General features: G+C 39.3%; 3 protein-coding genes across 3 annotated transcripts; 2 read left to right on the forward strand and 1 right to left on the reverse strand.

Moving 5' to 3' along the window:
* The first annotated feature begins 268 nt into the window (after window positions 1-268).
* LOC137737761 (glutathione S-transferase U17-like) lies at window positions 269-1,563 on the forward strand. The gene is made up of 2 exons (XM_068477315.1): window positions 269-696; window positions 896-1,563. Exons 1-2 carry the CDS (start codon window positions 379-381, stop codon window positions 1,277-1,279), a joined length of 702 nt encoding a protein of 233 aa, XP_068333416.1. The 5' UTR covers window positions 269-378; the 3' UTR covers window positions 1,280-1,563.
* Window positions 1,564-3,082: 1,519 nt separating this feature from the next.
* On the forward strand, window positions 3,083-6,924 carry LOC137737284 (uncharacterized). Its single transcript, XM_068476724.1, has 14 exons — window positions 3,083-3,285; window positions 3,400-3,549; window positions 3,642-3,740; window positions 4,465-4,566; window positions 4,811-4,954; window positions 5,047-5,141; window positions 5,221-5,350; window positions 5,422-5,526; window positions 5,808-5,914; window positions 6,001-6,052; window positions 6,281-6,370; window positions 6,462-6,546; window positions 6,628-6,692; window positions 6,789-6,924. The coding sequence occupies exons 1-14, from the start codon at window positions 3,193-3,195 to the stop codon at window positions 6,876-6,878; spliced, it is 1,407 nt and encodes a 468-aa protein (XP_068332825.1). The 5' UTR covers window positions 3,083-3,192; the 3' UTR covers window positions 6,879-6,924.
* Window positions 6,884-9,904, reverse strand: LOC137737283 (LEAF RUST 10 DISEASE-RESISTANCE LOCUS RECEPTOR-LIKE PROTEIN KINASE-like 1.5). The gene has a single exon (XM_068476723.1). The coding sequence runs from the start codon at window positions 9,566-9,568 to the stop codon at window positions 7,658-7,660; it is 1,911 nt and encodes a 636-aa protein (XP_068332824.1). The 5' UTR covers window positions 9,569-9,904; the 3' UTR covers window positions 6,884-7,657.
* Window positions 9,905-12,956: the final 3,052 nt, after the last annotated feature.

Raw genomic sequence — 12,956 nt, forward strand, 5'->3', positions numbered from 1 at the left:
ATTTAAAAGACATGGATCAATAAATCCGATAACCTTGATGGAAGAGATCTGTCGTATTATTAAGCCGAGAATGCCACAATAGTATACTAGGTATAAGTAAGTCGTTCTTTTGATTTTGATTCAATGACTTTTTTTTTAATTAAAAAAAACTTTGAATGTTGCCTACCCTTCAAAGTTGAAACGTGCATCCAACAACCAAATGCACCAGACTAATGCCAGTAGGCTCATTGATACCAAACACTTTCTTCTTCCTACTTAATCCTTGTGTTTCCTTGTTTAGATCCACCCAACACGCACATACACTAAACCCTGCAGAACTCATCAGTGTTTGAATTAGATCACTAGTTGAGTGCTAAGCTAATTAGTCGAGGATTAATTATGGGCAACAGCGACGTCAAAGTTCTGGGAATGTGGCCGAGTCCGTTCGTGATGAGGGCTCGCATTGCCCTTAACCTCAAATCCGTCGACTACGAGTTTCTACAGGAGACATTCGGATCTAAAAGCGAGCTTCTTCTTCAGTCCAATCCAGTCCACAAGAAAGTGCCAGTTCTCATTCATGGTGACAAACCAGTTTGTGAATCTCTCATCATTGTTGAGTACATTGACGAAGTTTGGGCATCTGGTCCGTCTATCCTCCCTTCTGACCCCTACGATCGCGCTACTGCACGATTTTGGGCTGCCTATATCAGCGAGAAGGTAATGATTTATTATGGTCATGCGTAAAACACTTCTTCTCATAAACGTCTAACTTGCTAATAGAAACGCTTTTATTAGAAGCATAGCAAGTTTTTATTCAAAGCCCAAGCACAACGTCTTTCTTTGTTGCTAGCTTAAGCTTTTGGTACAATTAATCCACGTTACTAATTTATGTCTCATTCAATTGAAATGGTTGTAGTGGTATCCATCCATGAAGGGCATTGGTTTTGCACAAGGAGAGGAGGCAAAGAAGGCAGCAATCGAACAAGTGACAGAAGGGCTGGCGCTGCTGGAGGAAGCCTTTGAGAAATCCAGCAAAGGCAACGTATTTTTCGGCGGAGATGAGATCGGATACTTGGACATTGCGTTCGGGTGCTTCTTGGGGTGGCTCAGAGTAAACGAGAAGCTGCATGGAATCAAACTGCTCGACCAAACGAAAACGCCGGGGCTGGTAAAATGGGCTGACAAGTTCTGTGCACATGCTGCTGTGAAGGATGTTATGCCTGAGACTGACAAGCTTGTTGAGATTGCCAAGATTCTTGCTGCCAAAGCAAGAGCTGCAGCCGCTCCTCCGTCTAATTAGGCGAGAAACTTACATGTATCTAAGACGTCATAGTGATAGTATGCAGGCGAGACATATGTTCACGATAGTTTGACAAAACTTATAGCCTGGCCTATTTTTATGTCTGTGAGTACTCACAACGGAGGTTTTCTAAGTCTAGGTCGTAGGGATTTGGTGGTCTGGACTCCGAAATTTCTCCCCGAAAAATGGTGTATTCATGTGGTTTAATTTTCTTTCTCCAAGGCAAAGACTCTAGTTTATAATCATCTTCTTCCAAGTTGTCAATAACAAGATTGCATTTTCTTAAGTTCGAGACTACTTCGCCCTTTCACATAACTAGATAGCATTTTCTTCGGTTCGAGACTACTACGGCTTTCACATTAAGCTGATAAAAGTGAATGTGATACTAATATAATAAATTTATATATGAATCATATACCTACAGTGAACCAATACTCACAAGTTCAATATATTGAACTCATAACTATGATACTTATAAACTAACATGTTTTAAAGTATGACGCTCATTGTTACTTAAACTTAACATAGTGTAGCGGTAGTGATATTTAACCTACAAAGAAAATTATAAACTGAAATGACACCTGGTGCTCATGTATAGGATATTTATTTTTCTTGATCAAAATAATAAACTCAAACACACCTGGTTACCGATGCATTAAATATGGGAATGAGGATTCTCTCCAGATCCTCTTTGTGAGGATTCGAAGATCTTGCAATCATATCCGTTTATCATTCATAATATGGTTAGTCTTTCTTGGGTACTGAGAACGATCTTCCTAGTTCCTCAACTATTTTCACACTAATTTTTCAATTTACTGTTGGAAATTTTGAGTAGAAATTTCATTGTCTCACATCTCGATATGTTTTCACTAGGGTAAGTTCAAGTCCAAAAGACACTTCATTGGATGCATCTCATGTCTATTCTTTCTCAATTTTAGGCAGCCTAGTCATACATTTGCATTCAAATGTGGGGTAGTTGTTGGAGTTTGAATGAAATTTCAACTCAAATGTGGGGTATTGTTGGAAATTTTGAGTAGAAATTTTATTGTCCCACGTTGGTCATTCCCAAAAAGTTTCCTCACTTTATAAGGCTTTGTCCCTTGTAGAAAGTGATTGGAGTGATAGGCCTTGGAGACTAAAATTGGGCTCACCCTTAGGGTTGAGCTTTGGGGTATATTAATATATATAATTAATTATCAAAATATGGGCCTTGGAGCTCTTGGGCTCTAATAATTAAATTAATTAATTATTTTCAGATTTAAGTAATTATTTTTAATTAATTTCGAATTTAATTAATTAATTATTTTTTTACCAACGTACTCATCTTTTCAGATGAAGTCTGAAGTGTGAAAAAACGCAGAAAGAAAACACCCATCTGAAAGGATGTCTCACAACAAATGCATCCCTTCCTCATACCTGTTGCGAACAGGCATAATCATATTATATATGCATCCATCTGCATGACATTTATAACACAGAAAAAACAATTCTTCTTCTATAATCCAAAACATCTTTACTCAGAGAACCACATAGAAATTTGCCAGAAGTCAATTTTTCCGATGCTGGAATTTTGACTTGATCGTTGAATTCTTGTGAAGCAGACGTCTGTAAAACTATAAGCACTGAGTAGGGACAAAATTTCTGTTTCAAGAATATTGCGATACGCAAGCCTCGATTTTCAATATTTCTATTCAATATTATTTTGTTGTTCATCCTTGTTAATTTCCTATTCACATTTATTATTTATTATCATATATATATATATATATATATATATATCCAATGTTTACAGCCAAAAGAAAACAAAACCCAGTTTTAGTTGGGGTCGCTGGCCCTGTTCTTAGCAAAAAGCTCTGTTCTTTGATCGCCGGGGAGTAGAGTGGCAGCCTCAGCTAGCTACAGGGAGTTGGAAAATGGAGGGAGAGTTAAAAGTTGATAAATTTGGATACGAGGTGAGGACCTCTTCCGACGCCTGCATCTCCGCCATCAACGCCTTCTACGACCAGGTGGGTCCCGACAATTTATTTCTCTCTTTCAGTGTTTCTCGATTGCTCTCTTGTTTTCGTATGCGAAAATCCGAGATGGGTTTGAGGTTTTTCATTTTTGATGAGTGAATGAAGGTTTTAAACTATCGGCGGCGCCGGTCGGTGATATTGGAGGCGGCGGCGCACGACGACCAGTGCGTGCTTGCTAACATTCTGGCTGCTTACTTCCTCTCATCCGATCCTTCCCGAGCTCCTTCTCATCTCCAAGCCGCCAAGTCCCGGCTGGTAAGTTTTTTCGATTAGTTTTTACCTTTTTGGGTTGATTAATCTTTGGATATTTACTTTTTGTGGAGTTATGAGAAATTTGTCGTGCGAAGGAACAAGCTACCCCGTACGAGAAAGCAGTGTTTGATGCTGTCAATTGTTTGATTTCTAAGGATAGAGACGATGATGTTGCTTTCGAGTTGCATTCAAAGGTGGGCCAGTTCCTCTTTATCGGGTTTTTATTGCTATCTACTTGGTTTCCTTAGCTTTTAATTTTTGGTTTATTCACAATTTTAACCAGCTCGTTAGTAACTATTTGGTCAGTCATGCTGGTATAGCAGATGATCCAGTGCGACTCTACTTCTACAGTTATATGTACAAACGTTGAGGAAATTCGATTGAAAAACGTTGTGGAAATAGGCCTCAAACTACAAACTTTTTTCACTTCAAATTCCAATTTTATGGTAAAGAGTTCACTGCCCTTACGATTTGGAGGCATCTTCTCTGGTTTGCATAACCGATATATGATATATCATCCCGAATCCAAGACATAAATGGGTGTTAACGAAGCGTAATGTTGCTCGGATGTTTTTGACAATGTTTCCAATTGCTTGGTTCCCCTTGTTCGTCTATATTAGTGAAACTGAATGGTCCATGGGTGAGTGGCAGATATGGTAGGAGAAACTGTGTGGTTTAAGTATTTTGTATGAGCATGACAACCCTTCAACATAAGTTTAGTGTTTGCAATGGCTTTGTTGGTTAAATGACGACTGAAATTGTTTTTACATGAAACAAAAATGTAGCCCAGCTAACTCATGGCATGATACCACGTGGTAATCAATCAAGTTATTAAGAAATATGTTGGTGTGATCGTAACACCGTCATGTGGTATTATGACTAACTCATATGATGATGTTATTTCATTATATTTTGCAGCTCCTGAAAAGTTTTCCTAGAGATTTGGCTTCTCTGCAAAGGGCCCAAGTGCTCTGCTTCTACATGGCTCGACCTGGCCTTTCGTTGGATCTTGTTCAACAGGTTCATTTTTGCACCATCACCATATGAAGTTTTATTTTCGTTAAACAATGTTGACGCAGTGGAAGATAATTTTTTAGCTGTTATTTTTCGAGCATCTTGCATGAGCATTGAGCAATTTCAACCAAAGAATTGTAGTTTATGACTTAAGATATAGGAATTAGGAGAGCACATTTGTCTATGGTTTCAAGAATTTTAAATAAACTTCTTACGTTTTCTTCATTGCTTCGTAACAATTTTCTAACAGGTTCTACCCAGCAATGAACAAGAAGATTTTGTATATGGCATGCTTGCTTTTCCTTTATTGGAGCTTGGACGAATGGAAGAGGCTGAGAAAGCTGCGAAAAAGGGATATGAAATCAACAAGCGTGACTGCTGGGTGCAACATAATGTGAGCTATAATCATTTACTTTGTTTCGTCAAGAAGTTTCAAATGCTTAAGTTCTTGATGTTGTAATTCATGCATTCTAACTTCTTATGCAGATGTGCCATGTTCTTCAGTATAATTGCCGCTTTAAAGAAGCAGTAGAGTTCATGGAAGAATGCTCACCTTCATGGGATTTGTGTTCGTCATTCATGTATGAGTATTGAATTAGTTTATAGTTTGATTTTTTTTTCACTTGGTAATTAGATGCTAATAAGTGTTACGATCATCAGGTTCACACACAATTGGTGGCATGTAGCTCTTTGTTATTTAGAAGGTCGTGCTCCAATCCAAAGAATCCGAGATTTATATGACCATTTTATCTGGAAGGAGTTGGAGAGACCTGATGCTCCACGTCCAGAGGTTTGTTGAAAGTATTTTTCAGATCACCCGGCTCTTTTGCATCTTCCATTCCTAACGTCTTTTGCAATTAGGTCTACTTGAATGCCCTTGGGTTGTTGTTACGGGTGCATGTTCGGGGTGAAATGGATGCCTTTGAGGACCATTTGAAGACCTTAGCGAATTGTGTGACAGATCAAGTAAGTTGAACCTTGGGTTCATTTCGTCTCAAGAGGTGTGCTCGTTTATGCAGCAAAGAGTAGAACATAATAAGAATGGCTTGTATAAATGTGTTGACGGAGAATATTTATTAAATTTTTCGATCGCTAGGACTATAATATAGGAAAGAATGATATGAACTGGTAGCCCATATCGCGATTGTTATTTTACTGGATGATGTGCATTCCATGCTTCGTGTGCTTGAATTGTTGTCATACACTTAATCTAGTTCTGTTATCTGAATTTGTTCCACTTTGTTCAGGCCAACTGGTATTTAGATTGGCAGTTTGACATATTAGTTTTATGGGCGTTGGCTTATACTGGTGAAATTTCAAGGGCAGAAGAATTGCTCAAGGGCTTGAAATCCAGGTGAAAGGAACCTCCCACTCTCACTCAATGGCACTCTATCTACCATTATCTTTCAATGTTTGATTCCTACTTTGTTCCTCATGTAGAATTACTAAGATGAACGAAAAGAAGCAACAGTTCATGCAGAACGCAATACTGGTTTGTTCTGATCGCTACCTTCCCCAAATTTGAAACTAAATGATGTGTTACCAATAAGAAATAAGCACGTTAATCAACGCTTAGTAATAATCTAATCATCAATAGCCACATCATTTTTACTCAGGGCTTTTTCTTCCATACTATCAGCAAGAGAATGAATTTAGAAGATAATCACTGTTACGGTTTGGTTTGTCATTATAAATAACAGGACCATATCTTCGTTATCAGCTTGCAGAAGCCACGTACGAGTATGGGAAGGGTAACGAAAAACAAGCATTAGAATTGCTTGGTCACGACTTTGATGCAGATAACTACAAGGTATTAACATTGAGAACTGATTTCCTTGCCTTATTCTTCTCTATTTCTACATAGAGAGGCGCTAAAGAATTCTTATGTGCTATCATCCAAGATGATCGGAGCATCGGGTGAACAGATTGATATATTCAATGAGGTATGGTACTGTATGCTGCTTAACAATGGACAAGCTGCAAAAGGTATGATACACACTATTCTTTCGCCATCAAACCCCACCGGTGATTTTCTGCTGACTTTTGCCAGTTGTGTGTGGATTTCAGCAATTGAAGTGCTTAAGAAGCGGATCAAATCAAGAGAGGGTATCCCTTTCCTTTGGCGCCTGCTGGTATACTTTAGCTTTGTAACACTCGATTTGAATATGAGCAGTAGGACCGATATCGTTCAGAAGAGTTTCATGTAGTGGTGTATGTCTTGCTTGCAGGAGAGAGGCTATAAACTGACAGGCAGGGATGAGGAGGCGGCAACTGCAAGCGAGGAGGCCAAGCGTTTGGAGAACGCATATTTCCCGTAACCAGGTGTTGTATGTGTTCTCTGTACTATATGTATTATCTTTACACATTACATAACTTCAAATGTATTATCTACATGGGATACTCGTGGAACATGAACAAATATGTACATTTGGTTTCAAATAAAAGAACAACCTAATTTCCTACCTTGGAAACAGCTGGTTGATGTTTCTTTCTTTTTGTAATTCTGTGTTTACAACTGGGAGAACGGAGAACCGTGCGTAGAACAGCCTAATCAGCTTGATGGTTACGCATTCTCACAGGGACAGGCTCCAATGTATTTGAGTACGACTTGGACACTCACAGGTCCATACGTTTTAAAGGTGGCATGGCATACCTAACTTGAACATGTCCGCCTCTCTTGTCCCCTTAACTTGGGGGGTATCTACTACCGAGATAGCTAATATTCTCCACACAAATTAGCTGAGCAACTATTTCCACCAAAATTGGAAATTTAGAAACCACATTTATTTACAATGCTTCGATATATGACACACACCGAAGCAATGAAGGACATGATCGTCGATCGAATTGGAACTGATAAATTAGCAGATGCCGAAATTTGATTTGGAAGGAGACGAGAGAGAGAGAGAGAGAGAGAGAGAGTAAAAACCAGAAGCAGGGGAAAAGCACAGGGGAGATCCAAAGTTAACCAAACACAAATCTATTCACATTCCGCCATCTCTGACTTCCCCCTCCCTCACTCTTTCACTTATCAGTCAAACCCCGCACATGCACACCAGGCCCCACTCCCTCCCCCCACGGGCCCCACCCTCTGTGATCATCCCTTTGTCACGTCGTCGCCAATCACATTCGAACTCGAAACCCGGGACACCCCACGAGTGCGGCTTCTGATCCGCTTCAGCTCCTCCACCACTTCCTTGGCGTCCGGCCTGTCGTCCTTATCCGCCGCAACGCACCTGAACGCCAGCTCAGCCGCCGCATCCACGCCGTCGGATACGTCACCGTCGACGACCAGAACCGGGTCTACTACCTGGTGGAGCAGGCCCATCTGGATTTTCGACACCACCAAATCCGCCAGCGCCAGCTCCCGCTTGTCCCTCCGCTGGTCCACCGCCTTCAGCCCCGAAATCAGCTCCAGTAAAACGACACCGAAACTGTACACGTCACTCTTGTCGGTCAGCCTGAACGACCGGTGGTAATCCGGGTCCAAGTAACCGGGCGTCCCCTGCGGACCGGTCCAAACGTACCCGGAGCTGGACGACGTCGTTTCGGGGAATACCAACAGCCTGGAAAGCCCAAAGTCCCCGACTTTAACCCGCATATCTTTCTCGATGAAGATATTCGACGACGTTATGTCTCTATGGACCACTGGCGGCACCACCGAGAAGTGCAGGTACTCCATAACCATGGCCGTTTGCAGAGCAATGTCGACCCTCACCTGCCACGTCATCGACCCTTTCCGATGGAGGCTCTTGGGGCCGTGGAGATGGTCGGCGAGGGTGCCGTTGGGAACGTAGTCGTAGACTAGAAGGAGGCCTCTCGGGTCGCTGCAGTAGCCGTGGAGTTTGACTAAATTTGGGTGGTCAATGGAGGAGAGGATTAGGATTTCGTTGCAGAAGCATTTGTTGGAGAAGGCTTTCCCGGATGCGGCGGCGCCGCGGAGGGGTTTGTGGAGGTATTTTACGGCAACAACTCTGCCATCGTAGAGCTGACCCAGATAGACAGACCCGAACCCGCCGTCCCCGATTTTGCGTTTCGGGTCGAAGTGGTTTGTTGAGGATTCGAGCTCTTCGTATGTGAAAACTGGCGGGAGGAGGTTGGCGGGGCGGTGGCGGTGGAGGAACAGAGTTGTTGGGTCTTCCTCTGTTGCGGCCGAGCTTAATCTTTTGGACCTGAAGACGGCTATGATAACAGAGGCGACGAGTAGGAAGCAAGTTAATGTGAACACAGAGGACAAGATGGCGATTCGATTCGGGTTGTCTTTGCTGATCAATGGCGGCGTAAGGTGAGGTTCGGCGTGAAAACAGAGGAATTGCTTATTTGGGTCGGAGGAGTTAAAGCCGCAGAAGCCATTGTTGGACTTGCAAGCTCTGCATCTGGAAAAGTAAGAGTCCTGAGCTTCGTCCCACTCCAGCTCGATCCCAATTTTGAGAAAATCGTCGAGAAAGCTCAAAACGTCGGCGTGGCAGCCCTGGTGGGTGACAGGGGGGTGCGGAGATCCGCAGTCATGGAGAAGCTTGAGTGGGTCTTTGATGAGCTTGCATTCCCAAGGGCAGTGGCTGCAGTTGGGAAGATTCGGCGGGGAACAAGGCTTGAGAACTGAGAGGCGGGAGCAGGAGCCGTCGGATATTCGAAATGGGGAGGCGGAGATGTTGATGGATCGGCTGGGGATGGAAGAATAGTGAGAGGATGAGCAATTTGTGGCAGTTAAGTTGGTGGTGTGGGGAGAGAGAAGGAGTGAAGAGGCGTTGGCATCGTAGCTGATGAGAGAGAAAGTGAGGTTATTGATGGAGATGGTGGAGTGGGGGGCAGAGCATTGGATTTGGAAAGAAGGGTGGCCGCAGCCTGGTGAAGAAGAGAAGGGGAACGGCGGCGGCGAAGTGAATGGTGGACAGGAAAATGTGGAGGAGGACGATGGTTTTGGGAAACATGAGTGGGCGGCGGTGGTAGCTGAGTAGAGTGTTAGGAGGATCAGGGCTGAGAGTGCGACGGAGTGTGGTGGAGGCATGGATGTGGATGGGAATGGGTGTGAGGAGGGGAGTGTAAAGAGTGAAGTTTTAGGAGTCACGAATGATAAAAACGAGATCTTGAACCTGAGGGTCACGTGGAGTGAGGTCGAGATCGAGAGAGAAGACAATAAAACTCGAAAGTTGTTGGTGGCCCAGTGGCCCTCGTGGGTGATTTTTTTTTAATTTTTTTATTAACTTTCTTTTTATAAATAATAAGGAGTTTGCAATTAATTTATTTTTTGTTTTTTTCTAGAATTCCTGTTTTTTTTAAGAATTCCTGCATTTAAGTGATGAGGTCTCTCCCTTCAAAATGATTGCCATTATTGCTTGATTAAGCGTCGTCGCATAATTTGTTTGTAAAATTGAATAATTCTTTTATGCAAAAGGGTACCACTATTTTTTAATAGATTTTTTTTTTTTTTGTTTTTGAAATGTCATATGTATACATGCACTTCTTTTAATTGATCATATAAACTAATTTTCAACAATTTATCATACCAACTTTTCAAAATCATTATTTTGTCATCTCATTTTAGCTTCGGTAAGTTTTCCATCCAAAATAAGTTTACACATGAATTGCATTTAGAGTTATTTTGACATTTTAACATTTCACTCCCTTTCTAATAAGTTGCCTTTAGCAAAAATAATTCTAGAGTTTATTTAAAAAGTACATAAATAGGGTTTATCTTGTATACTAGGGTATGAGAGTTTGTTGTTCCTAGAAGGGGAACGACTTGCACTTGTTCCTCTTTATTACGAGGTGAAAATGACTCAAAATGGTAGTTACTAGATACGCTTCATCTATGGAAAAGTTTGATGATATTTTTTACGTTGAAATGTTCGAAATAACAATAAACACAAGTCATGTGCAAAGCACATAACTTATTTTAGATGAAAATTTTAACGGAGTTAAGGTGAGATGACAAATTAATAATTTCAAAAAGTTAATATGATAATGCACTTTAAATTTTTCGTTCGCGTAACAAAATAAAAAAGTATGAAAATTTATATGACATTTCAAATATTTTCTTTTTCTTTTGAAATCTAGTGATATTCTTGTTTACTTGTAAGTAAGAGGTTTTAACTTCGATTCTCGTCTAAAATAATTCAAACCACATTATTGTAACTTATTGTAAGGGAAGTGTTATTAGCACTCTAAAAATCTCGTTCTACATTCCTCATAAGTCTATTTTTTTTTTTTTCAAATATAAAAAGTTTGAAGTGTAGAATGTGATTTTTGGAATGCCAATAATAATTTTCTATTATAAAACTAAGCTCATCTTTCCTATTACGGTAGATAATAACGTTTTTTTAAAAAATAAGAGAAAGAAAAAAGGAAATTGAACAATAAAGTTGTGATTTAGTTTTCTTCCATTGACTGCGGTTGACAAAGTGTAGTGAATAGCATATTAGGCTTTTTTACCTCTTTTTTTTCTCATGGTAGGGGTCCACGGACATAGGCCCCGAGAGGCAAGAACCAAGAAAGCTCAAAAGCACCTCGATTTCTGTGAAATTATTAAAATAAAATAAAAAGCCTTTCTGTGCTTGGTTACAGCGTCCGGGTGCAATTTTTTCCCTTGAGCACGTCGTCCACTATTGCTGCACACATTTTTAACCTTTTTTTTAATAAAGTTAAAATACGAAGCGGAAAACAATTATGTCTACGTACGATGTTCATGTATGTAAGTTATTGTTTAAAAAAAAGGCGTTAGAATACGAAGCAAAAAACAATTATGTCTACGTACGATGTTCATGTATGTAAGTTATTGTTTTAAAAAAAAGGCGTTAGAATACGAAGAAAAAACAATTATGTCTACGTACGATGTTCACACATGTAAGTTATTGTTTAAAAAAAAAGGCGGGAGAGTTCCACTTATTTGACCACAAGCAGAAGGTGGGCCCACGTCTGGATGTTATTGTTGAAAGCCCATCTCGTTACTATTGGCCCTATAATTTACGTTCCTTGAGACAAGACTGCATGGCCCATACAAGTTTAAACTCTATCAACTCATTTGTATACATCATTTTGTAATTAAAAAAAAAAAAAATTTATTTAAATTGTTAGGTTGCTTAAGCCCCGATCAGTTAGAACTTGTGTACACACATTTGATGTATACATTTGTGTAGCTGAAATTGTGACTACAGCAATCAAAATTCAGAATAAAATCCAAGTGTACCATCTCATGTATTACTTGTAGTGTTCAAAAAATTTTCGTCTAGGCGTTGTTCGTCATTGCCAAAATTAATTAGGCTTTTACATAATATAAACGGACGTCTAGATATGCCTAAGCGTCCTTTTAGATCCGTCTAAATCATCTAGGTCGTGACTCTCACATAAATAGAAAATAAATAATTTCCATTTTTCTTTTTTTTTAATAAATTGTAAGAGACTTGTTGGATACTTAATAAACACTAATTATATATTTATTTCCAATGTTTTCAATACGTTATTGTACTTTATAATTTATATATCATTCTATTTTGCAATTTATGTATCTTAATATAATTATGTATTTTTAAGTATAAGTAGACATTATGATAAGTTATATAATAAATTTAATTAAAAATAAAAAAAAGAAACACTAGCCCCTGGATGCCTAGGCTAGGCCATGCTCGCCGTTTGACTAGAACCTAACGGTTGGCGCATTTTAAAGCATTAATACGAGTGACACATGGAATGAAATGGAGCATTATATTAATACTAATACTATATAATATGAACAAGAAATGTCAACGGCTCATTCAGACCATGTCAATCAAGTATTTATATTAGAATATAATTGGAGAGTTATTGCCCCTTTTCACACTCTTTGTCGTTGTTCATATTTCAATGAAAAAAGACACGCAGAAATGGACTTCAATTTCTCGCATTAAAATGCTCTTAATAGTGCATCTTAATAATGTTTTAAATGTCTTAATGTAAATGTCTTAATTTAAATTCAATGGTTTATAAAATAATGGACAATTTAAGGAAACGCTAAATGGCTTTTTAGCCAAATGGTCCATAGACTATCATAGCTCCTTATTTTGATAATTAAGATTTAAAATCAATAAAAGTGATATATGAGATTGTCTATCTTCAATTATTTTGGTCATTTCATAAAAAAATTTCGTTGAGCTAATCAAATCATGAGTTCAATTCTCAAAAATGATCAAAATAATAAAGAGCAGATATATCAAAAAAATTTCTATCGATTTTAAACCGTCGAAATTAAAATGAGATATTATGTTACTTCGGCTAATTGATACAGTAGATTGAATTATTTTGAGACTCAAACTTAGAAATGCATGAATCTTTCTAAAATAATCTCATCGGTCCACGGATATGACCTTCTAGAATATACGACAATCAACCCCGTAAGGCTTAGCCGTACCAAGACAAAACCA

The sequence above is a fragment of the Pyrus communis genome, chromosome 6 (genome assembly GCF_963583255.1).
Source record: "Pyrus communis chromosome 6, drPyrComm1.1, whole genome shotgun sequence".
Taxonomy (NCBI): Eukaryota; Viridiplantae; Streptophyta; class Magnoliopsida; order Rosales; family Rosaceae; genus Pyrus; species Pyrus communis.

What these genes read in the sequence shown, in the direction of transcription:
- LOC137737761 (XM_068477315.1), top strand. Translation starts at nt 379, where the DNA reads ATGGGCAACAGCGACGTCAAAGTTCTGGGAATGTGGCCGAGTCCGTTC. An exon ending in CTGCCTATATCAGCGAGAAG is followed by an intron (nt 697 to 895) that starts GTAATGATTTAT and finishes AAATGGTTGTAG; the next exon opens with TGGTATCCATCCATGAAGGG.
- LOC137737284 (XM_068476724.1), top strand. Translation starts at nt 3,193, where the DNA reads ATGGAGGGAGAGTTAAAAGTTGATAAATTTGGATACGAGGTGAGGACC. An exon ending in CTTTCGAGTTGCATTCAAAG is followed by an intron (nt 3,741 to 4,464) that starts GTGGGCCAGTTC and finishes TATATTTTGCAG; the next exon opens with CTCCTGAAAAGTTTTCCTAG. An exon ending in CTTTCCTTTGGCGCCTGCTG is followed by an intron (nt 6,693 to 6,788) that starts GTATACTTTAGC and finishes TCTTGCTTGCAG; the next exon opens with GAGAGAGGCTATAAACTGAC.
- LOC137737283 (XM_068476723.1), bottom strand. Translation starts at nt 9,568, where the DNA reads ATGCCTCCACCACACTCCGTCGCACTCTCAGCCCTGATCCTCCTAACA.